This window comes from Lissotriton vulgaris, chromosome 5 (assembly GCF_964263255.1).
Source record: "Lissotriton vulgaris chromosome 5, aLisVul1.2, whole genome shotgun sequence".
NCBI classification, from domain to species: Eukaryota; Metazoa; Chordata; class Amphibia; order Caudata; family Salamandridae; genus Lissotriton; species Lissotriton vulgaris.
This window is the reverse complement of record NC_141693.1, coordinates 710775877-710792284: the sequence shown is the minus strand read 5'-3', so window position 1 is coordinate 710792284 and position 16408 is coordinate 710775877. Positions and strand designations below refer to the sequence as shown.

The following is a 16408-nucleotide window of genomic DNA, read 5'->3' as shown; positions in this document are numbered from 1 at the left end:
AGATCCATTTGGCGGCCATAGCCGCTTACCTTCAAAACAGGCAGCACCTTTCCGTTTTCAGGGTGCCTGCCATTAAAGCCTTTTTGGATGGACTTAAAAGAGTAATCCCTCCCAGACACCCCCCTTCACCAGTCTGGAACCTAAATATCGTTCTCACCAGACTCATGGGGCCATCCTTTGAGCCACTCCAGTCCTGTGAAATACAGTTCCTCACCTGGAAGGTGGCCTTCCTAATAGCTATTACATCCCTGTGGAGGGTCAGTGAGCTGCAAGCCCTCACAATTCAGGAACCCTACCTGCAAATCCATGCAAATAGGGTGGTGCTTCGCACCAACCCTAAGTTCTTGCCAAAAGTGGTTTCGCAGTTCCACCTTAACCAAAATATAGAACTGCCAGTTTTCCTTCCTAACCCTGACTCAGTGGCAGACAGAGCACTGCACACCTTGGATGTCAAAAGAGCTCTCCGGTATTACATCGACAGGACAAAAGACTTTCGAAAGACTAAACAACTGTTCGTTGCCTTCTCTCCACAACATAAAGGCAACCCCATCTCCAAATCAGGTATAGCCAGGTGGATTGTTAAATGTATCCAGATCTGTTATCAAAAAGCTAAGCGCACATTAACAGTTCCCCCTAGAGCGCATTCCACACACAAGTTGGGGGCTTCCATGGCTTTCCTGGGTAATATTCCTCTAGAGGATATATGTAGAGCAGCCACATGGACCACCATACATACATTTACAAAACACTACTGCGTAGATGTACACTCCAAACAGAAAGCTGCTGTAGGACAGGCTGTTCTCAGAACTCTCTTTCAGACTGCTGCAGCTGGCACGGGCACCCGCCGGTAAGGAGGAAACTGCTATTTATTCTATGCACAGATATGAATTCAGCAGCCCTCATGCCGCGAACGGAATATGCTACTTACCAGTATGCATCTGTTCTTGGCATGAAGGGCTGCTGACATTCATATCGCCCGCCCTCCTCCCCGGTGCCTGTCGCAGCTGTAGCTCTCAGAATCATTTTCAGACATGGTCATCACTTTCAGTATTACACTCCATCTCTGCCACAATGGCGAAAAACAATCTGGGGATGGAGAGGATGCCCATGCGCACTGTAGTCCAGGGGAGGAGCCACCTATCTTGTGATACTTCGAAGACTCTTCCAGGACAACAATGTGCAATCATCCGGACCCAACACTAGGCGGCGATCTATGCACAGATATGAATGTCAGCAGCCCTTCATGCCAAGAACAGATGCATACTGGTAAGTAGCATATTCCAACTTTTACGCACCATTGACTTTGCATTGGTGCATTCGTGTGCTTTAAGCGCTGCACCCGATTCCCGCGGGCTTTTCCCGACTTCAGCATTGCCAGTCCCGATTGGTCCCAGCGATTCTCCAGGCCCTAGGCCTGACCACTGTTCGATTAGTGATACTTATACCACTTTTTTAATATATGGTTTGCGTGGCCCCCCGGCCTCATCCATAATTGTGCAACTTTTATATGTTTAACTGTGCTTTTGTTTAAACGCTTGTGCCTCTTAACTCATAAAGAGTACAGAGGATTATTCTAGTAATAAATACATATATTTTTATAATATATAACTTGTGTGGTGTCCTTTCATTTGATATTACAGGATTGTGATTGGTAAAACAGCTGGCTTCACATGCCCTCTTGAGTTAAGCCTTTAAGGCTGCTTAGTCCATGCTGCCCTTAGGATAGCTTGTCTATAAGGTTGACTTACAACCAACACCATAAGAAATTGTTTGGACTGATACAAGGTGCCCCCAGAATTGGAGACATCATATATAAGGCCAACTTCCCACACGCAGCTCATCTGCGCAGGTTAGGGTTTTCAGTCTTGCCCTACCTCGACGACTGGTTGTTGAAGGCGGGCTCCCCCCAGACAGTCGTCAGCCACCTCCAGACGACGGCGGATCTCCTGCACCTGCTGGGGTTCTCCATCAACGTGCCAAAGTCACACCTGTGTCCCTCTCAAAAGCTCCTCTTCATCGGAGCGGTTCTCGACTCGGCGCAGTTTCGGGTTTATCCCCCCGAGCAGTGGGTTCGGGATATTCAGGCTCTGATTCCGATCTTTCAGCCTTTATCCCGAGTCTCGGTCAGGTTGACGCTGCGGCTTCTGGGGCTGATGGCCTCCTGCATCCTTCTGGTGCATCACGCCAGGGGGCAGATGCGGGCTCTGCAGTGGGACCTGAAGTTTCAGTGGGCCCAGCATCAGGGTAACCTGTCCGACCATGTCCTGATCTCGGAGGGCACTGCAAGACATTTGCAGTGGTGGCTCACGGACCGCGATTGGGTCACCGGCAGATCCCTTTCCCTACCCCAACCAGAGCATGTAGTTGTGACGGACGCGTCCCTCCAGGGCTGGGGAGGCCACATGGGAGAGGCGGAGATCAGAGGTCTCCGGCGTAGTCCCGGCTCCATATCAACTTTTTTGAGCTGCGGGCGATTCGTCTTGCACTGAAGGCATTCCTCCCCTCTGTCCGACGGAGTGTAGTGCAGGTGTGACAACACCACCGTCATGTGGTACTGCAACAAACAGGGCGGGTGGGGTCGTGGACCCTCTGCCAGGAGGCTCTGCGCCTTTGGCAGTGGCTGGAACATCAGGGCGTGACCCTGGTGGTTCAACACCTGGCAGGTTCTCTGAACGCCAGGGCGGACGAATTCAGCCGCCGGTGGATGATGGATCACGAATGGTGTCTGAACTCAGACATGGCGCAAGGTCTCTTTCTGCAGTTTGGAGAGCCTTGGTTAGATCTATTCGCCACAGAAGAGAACGCGCAATGTCATCAGTTCTGCGCGTTGGAATTTCCAAGGCGGCACTCGCTCGGAGACGCTTTTCGTCGCGAGTGGAGTTGCGGTCTGTTGTACGCCTTTCCGCCTATATCACTTCTGCCCAGAGTGCTGAAGAAGATCAAACGCGACCGGGCCCAAGTCATCCTTGTGGCTCCGGACTGGGCACAAAGGTACTGGTATCCCGAGCTACTCAGTATGTCAGTCGATCCCCCGGTTCGTCTGCCTCTTCAGGAGGACCTTCTGTCGCAGCAGCAGGGAATGGTCCTCCACCCGAACCTGTCCAGTCTCCACCTCCATGCTTGGAGATTGAGCGGCGACAGTTGAGGCCATTTGACTTGCCTCTTGAAGTCTGTAATCTCATTCTGGCAGCCAGGCGTCTCTCCACAAAGTCGGTATACCCCTGCAGGTGGAACAGATTTGTGGCATGGTGCTCAGCAAAGGCTGTGAATCCTCTCTCTGCCCCTCTTTCTGAGGTTCTCCTCTTCCTTCTTTCTCTTGCCCAGCAGGGCTCTGCTCTGGGCACTATCAAGGGCTACCTTTCTGCCCTTTCAGCCTTTCTAAGGCTGCCTGATTAACCATCTTTGTTCAAGTCCCCTATTGTAACTCGTTTTCTGAAAGGCATCACACACACGTTTCCACCTGTTCCATTTGTGATGCCTCAGTGGGACTTGAACCTGGTTCTTACTTATCTGATGTGCGCTCCCTTTGAGCCACTTCACAACTGTCCTTACTCTGAAGACTGCTTTCCTGATTGCCATCACCTCTGCCAGGAGAGTGAGTGAGCTCCAGGCTCTTTCATCCAAACCTCCTTTCCTTTCTGTCCATCCGGACAAGGTTGTGTTGCGGACTAGACCTTCTTTCCTGCCCAAGGTTGTCACGGCCTTCTACATCGGGCAGTCTAACACCTTGCCCACCTTCTTTCCGCCTCTGCATCCCTCAAAGGAGGAAGAGCGGCTCCACTGTCTGGACCCAAAACGTGCGCTCTCCTTCTATCTGGATCGCACACGCCAGTTCCGGGTGGATGACCAACTCTTTGTTGGTTACGTGGGCGCTAAGAAGGGACGGGCGGTACACAAGCGGACCATCTCTCAGTGGGTCGTCTTGTGTATCAAGGCTTATAACTCCTTGGCAAGGAAGGAGCCTCCTGTTGGGCTGAGAGCCCATTCCACTCGGTCCACGGCAGCTACCACTACCCTCGGCATGGGTGTCCCCTTGCAGGACATCTGCCAGGCAGCTATATGGGCATCGTTGCACATGTTTGCAAGACACTGGTGCCTGGACATCCAAGTCCGGAGGGATGGCTTCTTTGGCCGTTCCGTCCTCCAGGACTTTCTGGTGTGATGATTGATTCGCAGATCCACCACCGGGGGTCGGTATTGCTGGGGTATCTATTCTAAGGTAAGGAATCCAATACTAACCTGTTTCTTTCAGATGAACAAGTTACTTACCTTCGGTAACGCTATATCTGTAAGTAACAGTAGTTAGTATTAGATTCCTTACCGCCCCATCCATCCTCCCCTTTCTGCGAACCGATATCTAGGGTTAAGGTCACCCCCTTTCAGGGCCCTAGTTTCAATGGCACCAGTGTTGGTTTTTAACATGGCTCTGTGTTTCTGGCGCGGAAAAGCTGTGTCTAAGAACTGAAGTAAGGCGGCGTCTAAGTACTCTGACGACGTCATGACGACGCCGACGACGGACGCGGAGCCGCAGATGTTGCCTACCGACGCGCAAGGGTACTGCTACGCAAAAATTTCCGGATCCAGTCTGACGCCTGGGGATATTCTAAGTTAAGGAATCTAATACTAACTACTGTTTCTTACAGATATATTGTTACATGTGTTGACCTCGAAATTGGTCGTCCTTATCTCGAGATCAGCTTGTCGCATGAGTAAACTTCAGGCAATGTCGGTCCAACTGCCTTATACAACATTTTTTTCCAAAGAAACAGGTGTTAAGGAATTCAAGCTGCATCTCGGTCTATATTAGTAAGGCATGTTTTCACTCCATCTCATTCCTCAAAAAAAAGAGGAGAAACGACATAAATTGGATTCAAAAATAGCCCTCAGGTTTTTAAATTGACCATTGGATGAATGATCAGATCTTTGAGTGTTTCTTGGGGACAAAGAAAGGCAATGCAGTGCAGAAAATAACCATCTCTGTATGGTGAATAATCTGTATTAATGTTTTCTCCGGAAGTAGACCCCCAGAGGGTTACATGCTCATTCCAAAAGAGCTAGGGCTACTACCACGGTGTTGGCATGCAAAGGGCCCTTCCGGGATGTCTGTCAGGCTGCTATGTGGGCATCAGTGCACATGTTCACAAAGCAATTCTGTCTTGCCAGTCAGCTCTGTTTAGTCCTGCATTACTTTTTGGTCTGAGCCATTCGCCAGACCCACCCACCACCTTGGAAAAATAATTGCTTTGGTAGCCTCATAAGGTGAGCAATCTGCAGTTAAAATTATCCATCAGCACAACAAGTTGCTTACCTGCTGTAACTCTCTTGTTGATACTCTAACTGCAGAGCCTCGCCAATAAACCTCTCACCTACCTCCTCCCTACGTGTTCTGTTCAAGAATGTGACTTAGCAGCCAAGTTGTGATTAAGTTTATAAGGCATTGAGTTTGCAGTTTGACAATGCTGATTTCAAGACTGGCTTACTCCAACTAATTCTCTTAATGAGGGCTCACCCCTTTTTTGCAGTATCGCTGTTTGCTCTCTTGGTCTTTTTTGCAGACCTCTTTGTAATCACTACTTTAATGTATACTTGGAAAGGGCTTCGGATCGTTCCTTTGCACATGACCATGTACTTTAGTTACTTACTCCTAATTTGATGGAGTTTTGTCTTGCCCCGGGAGAATTTTTGATTTCACTTAATTATTTGGGGGGTTGGTTGAGTCTATTGTTACACTGCTGGCTTTTAGGAAATTTGTATTTTTTATATTTCACTGAGACATTTCAGCTTTAGCATGCAGTGGGAGCTTAAGTCCTTCATTCCTCCACCTCTCTCAGCCTTTCTCTTTTCTGTTTCTGTCTCCACCCACGTTTCCCCAGTCATCCATGGTTCCTTACCACATATAGTGCTTGACTCAGTCTCTCCTCTTCTATTTTATCCCTCACTTGACCTCGGACACGGTTGGTGCTTGTTTTTTACCTGCCACCGTCACTTTTATTCTCCCTTCCACCTCTCCTGCTTTACCCACTGACTGCCGCTGTTGCCTTTGCAAGTGCTTGTTGAATTGCGGCACAAAATTTGGCAAAGCTAATAGCAGACATTTAGGAACACTGTTTTGTATGCTTCCAAGGTGGTAGTTGCATTGCATATGGACACAGCGTGATCATCTTTTTAGAAGTATGCAGAATAATGTTCCAATACTGTCACCATGTTGCGCCTGCCTGCATTTGACAGCCATCATCAACAGTTTAAAAAAAAATCTTTAAAGTTTGTAGGAAGGTGGAATCGGACTGCATGGTTACCCCCACTTTTTGCCTGGTGTTTTTCTGGTTTTCGACTTAGTTCGACTGGGATCCTGCTAATCAGGACCCCTGTCTATCTGCTTTCTCCCTAAATTGATTACAAATACTTTAGGTACACTCCGGATTGGATTCTGGGGTACCCTTATACGTCCCTAGTATATGGTATACTTTGTACCCAGGGTATAGGTACCCCAGATGCCTCTCAGGGGCTGCAGCATGTATTATGCCAACCCTGAGAGACCATTAAAAATGACACAACTGGTCTGCTACAGCAGACTGTGTAAGGTGGTGTATCACTGCACATATAAACCTATCAGTCACCCCTAAGGCAGGCCTTATCAATCCTGAAGGCAGGGTGCTGGGTTTTGTGTGAGAGGGTGCCCATGCATGAGCAGGGCCCCGCTGCAGCCTTCGGAATCTATTTTCTGGGGTTGTTCTGTGATGCAGCCAACCATATACTCTTAAGTGCATTATAACCTCATGGTAAATGCTAACTTTGTAATGGCTACAAGTATACATGTCGTGTTTGGTGTCAAACACCTTGGAATCAAACCTCCCCCAGAACTGGTGAGGGAGGTCTGATTCCACCCTCCTAAAAGCAGAAATATGACTACACCGGTACACCCGGTACCAGCTTCATGGAACCCTGGCATCACAAAATGGATGTTGCGAGCCACAGACACGCGTCTGCCCTCCTGCTGCTAGACGAAACTCTGGCAGGGGAGGCTGGACAATAGGTTACCTGTCCAGGGAGGTGTGACCACCTCCCAGACAGGCTCTAGTGTATTGGGGCTGGGTGGGTGCACTCCAAGAGTGCTTTGATGTCTGCACTGGGTGCACATTTAGTGTCCCTGTGCATAGTCCACCTCATATTGGTTGCAGGGGCACTTAGCCCCTGCTCTAGCAAGAAACTGGACAAAGGACATGGGTGTAGCCACCCCTCTGTCCTGACCCTCCCATAGGTGGGTCCCCAGAGGTTGTCCCACCCTTTCCTTGGGTATAAAGTTGGAACCCCTGACTACAGGACTTTAGATTTACCTCGACGAAACTCTGCTACAGAATCCCAGAACTTCAACTATCTACACTTCGTTGGATGACCGAAGAATCTCACTTAGAGTAAAGGAGTTACTCCCCTGCAAGGCAGGCACCAAAGACGCATCTGTCCGGTATACAACTACGCAGCTCCTGAAGGACTTTAAAGCCTTTGCAATACAGGAGGTGGGGTTCCAAGCTTCCAGAGGCCGATCTGTGCTCTCAGCAAACTTGTGACCCAAAGCCCTCGTGGGGATCATGCAATCCAAACCCCTAGACACACTGCACATTTGCAGCAGCATATGGTTCTTGGCGATCCCTGAGGCTGTGCTTTGGGCTACTTGTAGTCCAGACCCCGAGCAGTGATTCCACCGAAGATTACTGGCCTACATTCCACAAGTGACCCGTGGGCTAGTATTTAGTGATTCCTCTCGAGGTCCCTTCGCGACCCCTTGTCCGTCGACTTTTGTGTCCCTGAGAAGGGTACTGTAACTTTCAACGGGCTTACCTGGTTTCTCCAGACGTGCCCGGACTCTCCATCGCTTAGGGAGTCACCAGGACATTGCTGGTCCACACCGAAGCCTTTCTACTCTCACCGCGTGGGTTGCTATTGCCAAGGCTTGTTGGTCTCCGATCCGGACACCGACCCCCCAGCACTCGACCTCCTTCGTGAGATAGCTCGTCTGTGGACTCTGGTCAACGTTTCCTGGTCCCTGTGGCAGTGGAGTCTAGCTTTGCCTCATCGCACCTGAAACACCCGACATTGGTGGGCAATGGTCTAATTTGCCACTGGTCACCCTGAAGTGACCCAGACTCCGTCCCTTCAGCTTTCAGGTTCTTCACAGCTCTGATCCAGGCTTAGATCACACCGGACACTTTTCCTTTCAACGACAGCAGCACTTTGCAGCCATTCACAATTGAAAACCGCAACGATTGCCGACACCATTTGACACCTATGCACCCGGCTTCCGTGGGTGAGGTAACACGAGTACTCCGGTGCTCACATGGGTGCTGGCCTTAGAACCTTCTAAGTCTAAAAAGGGTTTGCTCCAAGTCCTCTCTGAAGTTTCCCTAATCTTTAAAATTCCAACCATGACTTTACCATAGGATTGTACAAAGCTTGCGGCTGTGTTCTCACATTGATCGCGTGGGACCCCCGTGTGTCCCCTATGTCACTACCTTGGGTGGTTCCTTGAGATCCCAGCAATTCTACGTGCTCTAGGCACCGTGTCTGGTCAAGTCGTCGTTCTTATGCCACTTTCTTGATATATGGTTTGGGTCTCCCTCTTGGGCCCATTGTATAGTGTGCTATTCACTTACGTTCTAGTGGGTTGATATTGTGCATCTTGCTCTCTAATCTCATAAAAATGTAAGTTGAGAGTGTTTATTAATAAATACATATATTTATTTATACCTTCTGTGGTTTTCCTTTCATTTAGCCATTCAAGAGTTTATATTCTGGTAAACGAAGCTTCTTTACACTCCAAGACTTAGCCTGAAGGCTGCCCTCCGTAGCTACCACTAGGATAGCTTTCAATAAAGGTTGTCTTAAACTTATTCATCAATAAGTGTTGTTTGGACTGGTGCAAGGTGCCCACTATAACGAGTGGACAACATATACCAGGCCAACTTCTCACAAAGATGACCACCTAATGTGTCTAGATGCAAAATACCGGCCACCTTGGAAGTTTGCAAAATATTGAGTGAAGGTGGCCACTCTTTGTTAGTGGTTTTACAAGTTCTTGTGACACAATTCTAGAACCCTTAGCAAACAAATACAATAACCAAACAATAATTTGCAAGCAAAACTGATTGGATTGACTTTGCCAGTACTTATTCTTCCATAGGAGCAACTGTAGCAGGTATTTATGCGGGCGATCTGAGCTCTTATATTCAAATTCCTTAACTTGATGGCGAAACCAAACCATAGGGAAAATGTGGTTGTGCGGTACATACAACTAGCACACCACTAACTTTTTTATGGGTTAATTTTGTGTAATAATGCCATTTAAATATGTTCAAAACTGGTATTACATGATTTTTTTTCTTTTTTTCTGCTTCTCCATTCATGTACGTTAATTGTGCAATAGAGCCAATGCTCCATTGTTTTCATCATGGAATCTTTTTTCTTTATGAATATCCATCAGGTTAGGTCTGCCTATCTGTTGTAATAAATTTGGGCCTTCAGAGTAGAGCACTCGAGACATTTCCATGAACACTCAACATGGGCCTAGGCTACTGTAGTTAATCTTGGTTTTGCAAAAAAACACCTTGTATATCCCTAACGCGTCTTGAATCTGCTGTAGCAAGGTATATTTTCTGTGTCTTTAAAGGGATTCAATGAGCCTTCTATAGGAAATTGAAGTGTCTATTTTTTGACCTTACATTGTGATACACCTTATGGTAAAAAGCAATACTATATTTCTTTCTTTCTCATCAAACCCCTACCAAGGTCAGATAGCCACTTGTCTCTTAGCTCTCCGGTTAGTTTTAAAGGTATGTTATCGTCCACTTGACGTTAAACCATTTCTTTTCTGTGTGTGCTGCATGCTATAATCATGACTTCTTATGCTACCCTTTTTTCCGTTTAGGAATTTCGTAAGAACTTGAAGGGTGTAAATGGAGGTAACGACTTTGATCAAGACATGTTAGAGGATATCTACCAGGCAATCAAGTGAGTTTGTTATTATTGCGATGAATAAATCACAAATGTAAAATTGTACCTTACCTACTATATTTTTATGTAAGTAAGTTGGAGCCATTGGTACTTCTCCATTAATAAATAATTATAATAATAAAACATTTATAAAGCGCCTGGCTGCACAGAACTGTGTGTCCCCGCGCTAACTGCTAATTACATAAAGGGACTATTGGTTCAATACCCATCGCCAGAAATAGCGGTGCAAAACTTTCTTTAGTGCATCCTCTGTAATGGATACTAGCTCCTCATTGTTCTTTAAGGCAACTGTAACCTAGGCATCACACTTCTTCTGGTATAGTAATACTTCAGCACAGGGACTCGTGGGTGAAACCCAGCATCTCACAAAGTGAATTATCTGAACCATCTAAGCTGCATGTGAGACTGTGCCTCAGGTTATTTTCCTGTTCCCTAACAGAGGCAGGATCCAGAGATGTTTTTATCCTCTGGCATTTTGTTCGGGGGATTGGGTCCTTTGATTGCTTTTAAACATTGATTTTTAAACAGTGTGTTTTCTTAGGTAAACAGCTGTCTTTAAAAAATCAATTAGGTGAAAAATCAGCGAATACTTGCACTGGAGCTGCCATTCCAAATCAGCTGGAGGTGGGTGTAGCTGATGAGGTACAAAAGGCATAGACCACCGCCCTACTAGACGCGGGGAAGATTCTGGGAGATGGTGCAGGGGGATGTTGGCGTTGCTGTGGGGTATAACTGTGTTCAGCTATCCCTCGTACTACTGCCTACATACCGCCTCCGCTGTCCATTGGCCTTGCATGCAGTATGTGCAAACAGAATGCCTCCAGGCTCGGATGGTGATGCTTGTAAGTGGACTCTCAGCCATATCTACAATGTTTGAGCTCTCTCCACACAGTTTGCTGGGCTGCATTGCTTAGACAGTGGTCGCGCAACCGGTGACATCGGCGGTTGCTGCTCGGTGTACCTTGAGCTATTACAGTGATCTAGCGCTGGTGGGACGGCGACAAAATGGCTTCCGCATAAGTGTCAGATCTTCAGCGAACATGAGAGACCACGCCGGTGAACTGCGGACCGATTGGGGCTGCGACGGCGATTGAGGCTGTGCGAGAGGGCCGTATATTCGGAACGAAGGCCAGATAGCAGACCTGACTATAGGGAAGAGCAGTACCTCAACGCGCTAGGGAGCAAAGGGCTCCACAGGTTTGGCAGTGACTGCTACAGGTGAAGGTGATACGCTGAGTGACTTCGCATCATTGGGCCGCAAGCTGATCCCTATCCATCAGCATTTCAACCCAGCGAAGCGGCGCACACTGTGATAGCAGGTGAGCGGAGGCGCCTGGGGGCATTGGCGGAGCATACCGGAGCCCCTCAACGGTGTGCGGGAAGACGGCCAGCCAGCCAGTGAAGAGCTAAGATGGTGACCGTTTTTTTATTTTCGAGGCCGTGAAGATCAGGAGTGATATATGACTGCGCCTCTGGGTCCGGTGGAGCTACGCTGTGGTGGTCGCGCGGTAGGCCCCTGACGAGAGAGGGTCTGATGGGCAGGGGCACGGAAGGTGCGGTGGGGCTGAAGGCGGCCGGCGCAAATTAGTGCAACAACCTTGGTGGGCCTTACCATTCGTACTTGCAGCCTAATGCCCTCTGCCCACAGCGTCTGAAGCGTGAAAAGCCCTGGTGGATGGCCCACACAGCCGAACCGTGACAAGCTACATAGAGTGCAGCAGCAAAGGGCGCTGGTACAGAGCGCTCGGGCCTACAGAGCCACTGGTAGCATAACTGAGAATTGATATACAGACCTTACCGAGTCCTGAATGGTTGGAGTCGCGTAGGGGCCCCAGAGCACCTGTGACCGTGTTATTTTTATTAAGCGTGGGAGTACTAACATTGAGGGACTGGACCTTCTTCTTTGGGAGGTTGCCAGGCATTGCCACCTCAGTTGACATCCACTGATATGGGATCTCTTAGAGCGCGGTCTTTATGGTACCACCCTCAGGGCCACCATGAACACCTCTAGGTCAAGGAAGGGCGTTGCTACCATCAAAGATCTCCTGGTTAATGGGGCCACCAAAAAAGCTTTGAACGTCTCGTCCACACTGGATGTGGGTGGAGCGAGCTCACCGGCACAACAGGAGGCGGATGAGGAGGCCCCAATCACAAGGGACTTCATGGGAGCACTCTTCGGCACTTTGTGGGACGATATAGCAGCCCTCCGAGCAGAAGTGCCCACTGAAATTAAAGCTCTGCGTCACGACATTGGGGAATTAGAGCAGAGTGTGGACTCAGTAGAATGCGCCGCGGACTCCAGAGAGGAAGAGTTGGCGGAATGCAGCAGAGAGATCTTGGAACTTAAGGATCGTAATGCTGACCTCAACCTGCACCTGGAGGACTTGGAAAATAGGTCATGCAGATCAAACATCCAAATGAAAGGGGTGCCTTTGCAAGCAGATGCAGGTTGCCTGGAGGACTACGTTCTGCTCCTCTACGACACAGTCCCAGCCTTGGATGGGAAGGAACTCCTGGACCAGACGCATAGGGTGGGTCATCCTTCCGCCTCACCAGGTGCGTCGCCAGACATCCTGACATGTCTTCACTAATATAAACAAAAGGAGCTAATTATGGCAGCTGTTCGGGACCAACCGCGTGTCCTCTTTGAGGGCACTAAAGTTTGCTTGTACCAGGACTCGTCGGGCATTACACTCCAGAGACGATGGGCAATAAAACCTGTGACAGCATTTCTGAGGAACAAAGGAGTGCAGTACAGGTGGGGACATCCATTCCGGCTGGTCTTCATGTGGCAGGAAGAGACACGAGTGACACGCACAGCCTCGGTGGCAGCGTACATTCTGGGAATAGAACTCTATCAGAACTCTTACCCCCCCCCCCCCAACGAGCAGGTACACAACTATCAGCCCTGGAGTCCTGAAAACGACGACGCATAAAGAACCTTCCTCTGTCACAAAATACCAGGACCACGAAAACCGAAAGCATCAAGAACGCTCAGCTTTGCTGCAGCAGCTTTTTGAGCACTACTAATCTCCGGAATCAGACAAAGAATAATGGCAAGCCCCTCAGACCTCGACATCAGTGGAAGGGGGCGGGTGGCTCCTCCCGGGGCCTAAGTGTATTTTCATCATATCTGACTAGTTGAGGCGGGGCCGTAAACGCCTATCCCTCCTTACACCTCCCGTGGACGACAAACATGGACCCTCACTACAAAATTGCAAGTTGTTTTACTTCCTGTTCTTGTTGTCGTGTTCACTTAATGTTTCTATGCTCTACACTTAATCAGACTGCCACACTCCATATATGGGTTGGGCGTGGGGGTAATGAAGGAGTTGCTTGGGGCTCTCATAGTGGCTCGACCCTCTTTGAACCATGGTACGAGCAATTAGCTTGACTGTAAGGGGTCTCAATTCACCAGTCAAAAGAATAGCAATCCTTAATCAGCTTAGGTTGGCCCTATGTGATCTATGTCTCCTACAGGAGAGACACCTTTTGAAACAGGATTGGCACAGGATGCGCTCGAGATGATTTGATCATCAGCACTGGTCCTCTGGGCACAGGAAAAAAGGCGGGGGTTGCGATCCTGTTGGCCACAAACTTCCAAGGGAAAGTTAATGGGGTACAATCTGAAAACCTGGGGCCGTTGTTGTCCCTGAGGGTATCTCTTGCTCAGTATTTACTCACTATAGCTTCCTTCTATGCCTCCAATGAATGGCAGGAACCTTTTATCAGTCAAGCGCTAGGTGAGGTACTGGCTTCCCAGACTCAACTTGGTAATAGGGGGTGATTTTAATCTGGTTATGGACGCCTCCATAGATAGGTCTCCTCCACGTCCAGGGCCCACAGGGATTTTTCTCGCCAAGGGGAGAGTTGGCTTGAGGAGGCAGGCCTTACCGATATTTGGCGGGAACTAAATCGGATTTCCCGGTCTTATTCCTTCTTCTCTGCTGCCCACCAATCTCATGCTAGAATTGACTATTTCTTGGTCTCAGCTCCTTTATGCCCAAGAGTTGTCCAGGCCACGATTGAGGTGGCATCTGTATCTGACCATGCCCCGGTCCAGTTAGACTTGCTCCTCCCGACAACACATCAGACAAACAAAACGCGGTGTCTTAATCCTAGTTATTTTATGATGCCACGGTAAAGGAAGTGGAGAAGGCCATACTAGACTAGCTATCTGTCAACAATACACCAGAAACCGCTATAACAATGCTTTGGGAGGTTCTCAAGCCAGTCGCTAAAGGCACATATATCGCAATGGCGCCAAACTTAATAATGAACAAGCTTCGAAGCTCGCTGCGCTAGAAGCTAGTGTGAAAGAGCTGGAAGACGAATAGCGACTAGTAGGCTCACATAAAAATGGACGGTGTAGGAAGGTACCTCCTGACTATGGTTGCCCCCAACTTTTTGCCCTGTGTTTTAGCTGGTTTTTGACATAGTCGACCTGGGGCCTTGCCAATCAGGACCCCAGGCCTACTGCTCTCTCTGTAAAATGGATTCCATGTACCCTAGGTGCATTTCCAATTGGTACTGGGCCACCTTATCAGACCCTGTAACTCAGGGCATAGGTGTACCCAGGGCTGCCAGGGGCTGCAGCATGTATTATGCCACCCCTGGCTGGCCTCCTAAATTTGACACAACTGGCTGCATGACAGCTGGGGCAAAGTCGTGTAATCACCCTTTGCTGTAGGTGTAGTATACCTATACCTAACCCTAAAATGGACACACAGATTCCTATCAGTCACTCCTATGGCAGGCCTTGACAATCCTGAAGGCAGAGTGCTTGGAATCGTGTGAGATGGTGCTCTGGCATGAGCTGAGCCTGTCTGCAGCTTGCGGAACCAAGTCCTAATAGCTGTTCCATGATATCGCATACCATATACTCTTAAGTGCATTATAATCCTCGCGGTTAAATGCAAACTTTGGTATTGCTTTATCAAAACATGTCGAGTAAGGTGTCATACGAATTGGAATACTAACCCCTCGCCAATTCTGGCGACGGGGTTAGCATTCCACCCTTCTAGAGGGACACGACATGTATGTAACTGTGAACCCCGGTTAAAGTTAACTGAAGCCTCAGCTCCACAAAATGGATGCTGCCACCACAGACACGAGTCTGACCCCCTGCAGCTGGGAGTCCTTCCAGCGAGGGGAGCCTGGACAAAGGGTTTCCTGTCAGGGGCGGTGCTAGCACCGTCCCAGACATGGTTTTGTGTATCCTGGGTAGGCAGGGCTTTTCAGGAAGGTGACTGCTGAGTGGCACCCCGGTGCTCACTACGCATAGGCCGGTCTGAACCAGTTCCAGGGGCACACCAGCCCCTGGCCTGGGGAAGTCCGGCATGGCTGAGGGGTGTAACCACCCCCCACCTAGTCCCACCCATAGGCAGGACCTAGTCACCGGATCAGCCCCCTTTTTTTAGTATAAAGATGGGAGCGGGCCTCCTGTTAAAATTAGATCATCTTTGGAATCAAGACACGACTTTCTGCGAAAGGACTTCACGATTTCTTCATCAAGATTCTCCCTTGTGGCTAAGGAGTAGTCACCCTGCATCAAGCGGGCACCATCCTAAAGAACACTGCGGTCTGCTGCAAGTCCTTCATCACGAATCCGACGACCCAGCTCGACGAGACCCGGCTTCCCTGGCACCTCTGACCTCTACTCACCTCTACAGCCAAGCTGAGAACCGTGAGTGCGACGAGACCTCGAGGGACCGACGATCGCCAAGACTGCACGGCATCTTTACTGCAAGCCCACCGTGTCCTCCACGGGTGAGTGCTTTGGGGTCCGAGAAGCCCCGACCCTGCACAGCTCCAGCACTCAAGATCAGCCTCCCTGCATCTCCACGATCTGCGTGGGGCCCTTCTGCTGTTTGCTGTGCACCGCGTTGTTTGGCTACTAGCCGGCTGGCTTGTGGCCTTCTGAACGACGCCCGACGACATCACTGCTGCTGGTCTGGTTGCTCCAGACTGGCCCTTGCTTCCTTCTTGAAGAGAGGCACCCCGGACCCTCCTGGTCCACTCCAGACGCCATTTTAGGTCCACCGCGTGGGCTTGAATTTGCCAAGGCTTTGTTGCCCAATCCTGGGTCCAGCGACGCCGACAGCTTCTATCTTCGTGGGACAGCTCGATCCTCCTTCCTGGTCGCCGACAACGCCTCCTGGTCCGTGAGATCTCCGAGCCCAGCGTCACCCACACGCCTTGTCGAGGTGGCTACCATCCGGTGCCCTCCTGGTGCCCACTGACTACTGGCTAGTAGTCTCGAACTTGGTCCCCTCTGCTTTCAGGTGTCATCTTCCATTGATCCAGGCTTGGATCCACCGAACTTTCTTCACTGGTCGCCTGCCAGCAACTTCTTTCTTCCAGGCTCCTGGTCCGTCAACGAGGATTCCCGACGTCTTTTGAG

The 16408-nt window shown here is 49.5% G+C and overlaps 1 protein-coding gene across 6 annotated transcripts in view; it reads left to right on the top strand.

Annotated features, from left to right (window-relative positions):
- GBF1 (golgi brefeldin A resistant guanine nucleotide exchange factor 1) overlaps window positions 1-16408 on the top strand; it is a 2509897-nt gene that overhangs the window by 1338417 nt on the left and 1155072 nt on the right. For all 6 annotated transcript variants that reach the window (XM_086922141.1, XM_086922138.1, XM_086922142.1 and 3 more), the window contains exon 21: window positions 9920-10002. In XM_086922141.1, the coding sequence (XP_086778267.1) occupies window positions 9920-10002 (83 nt within the window). The remainder of the gene's footprint in view (window positions 1-9919; window positions 10003-16408) is intronic.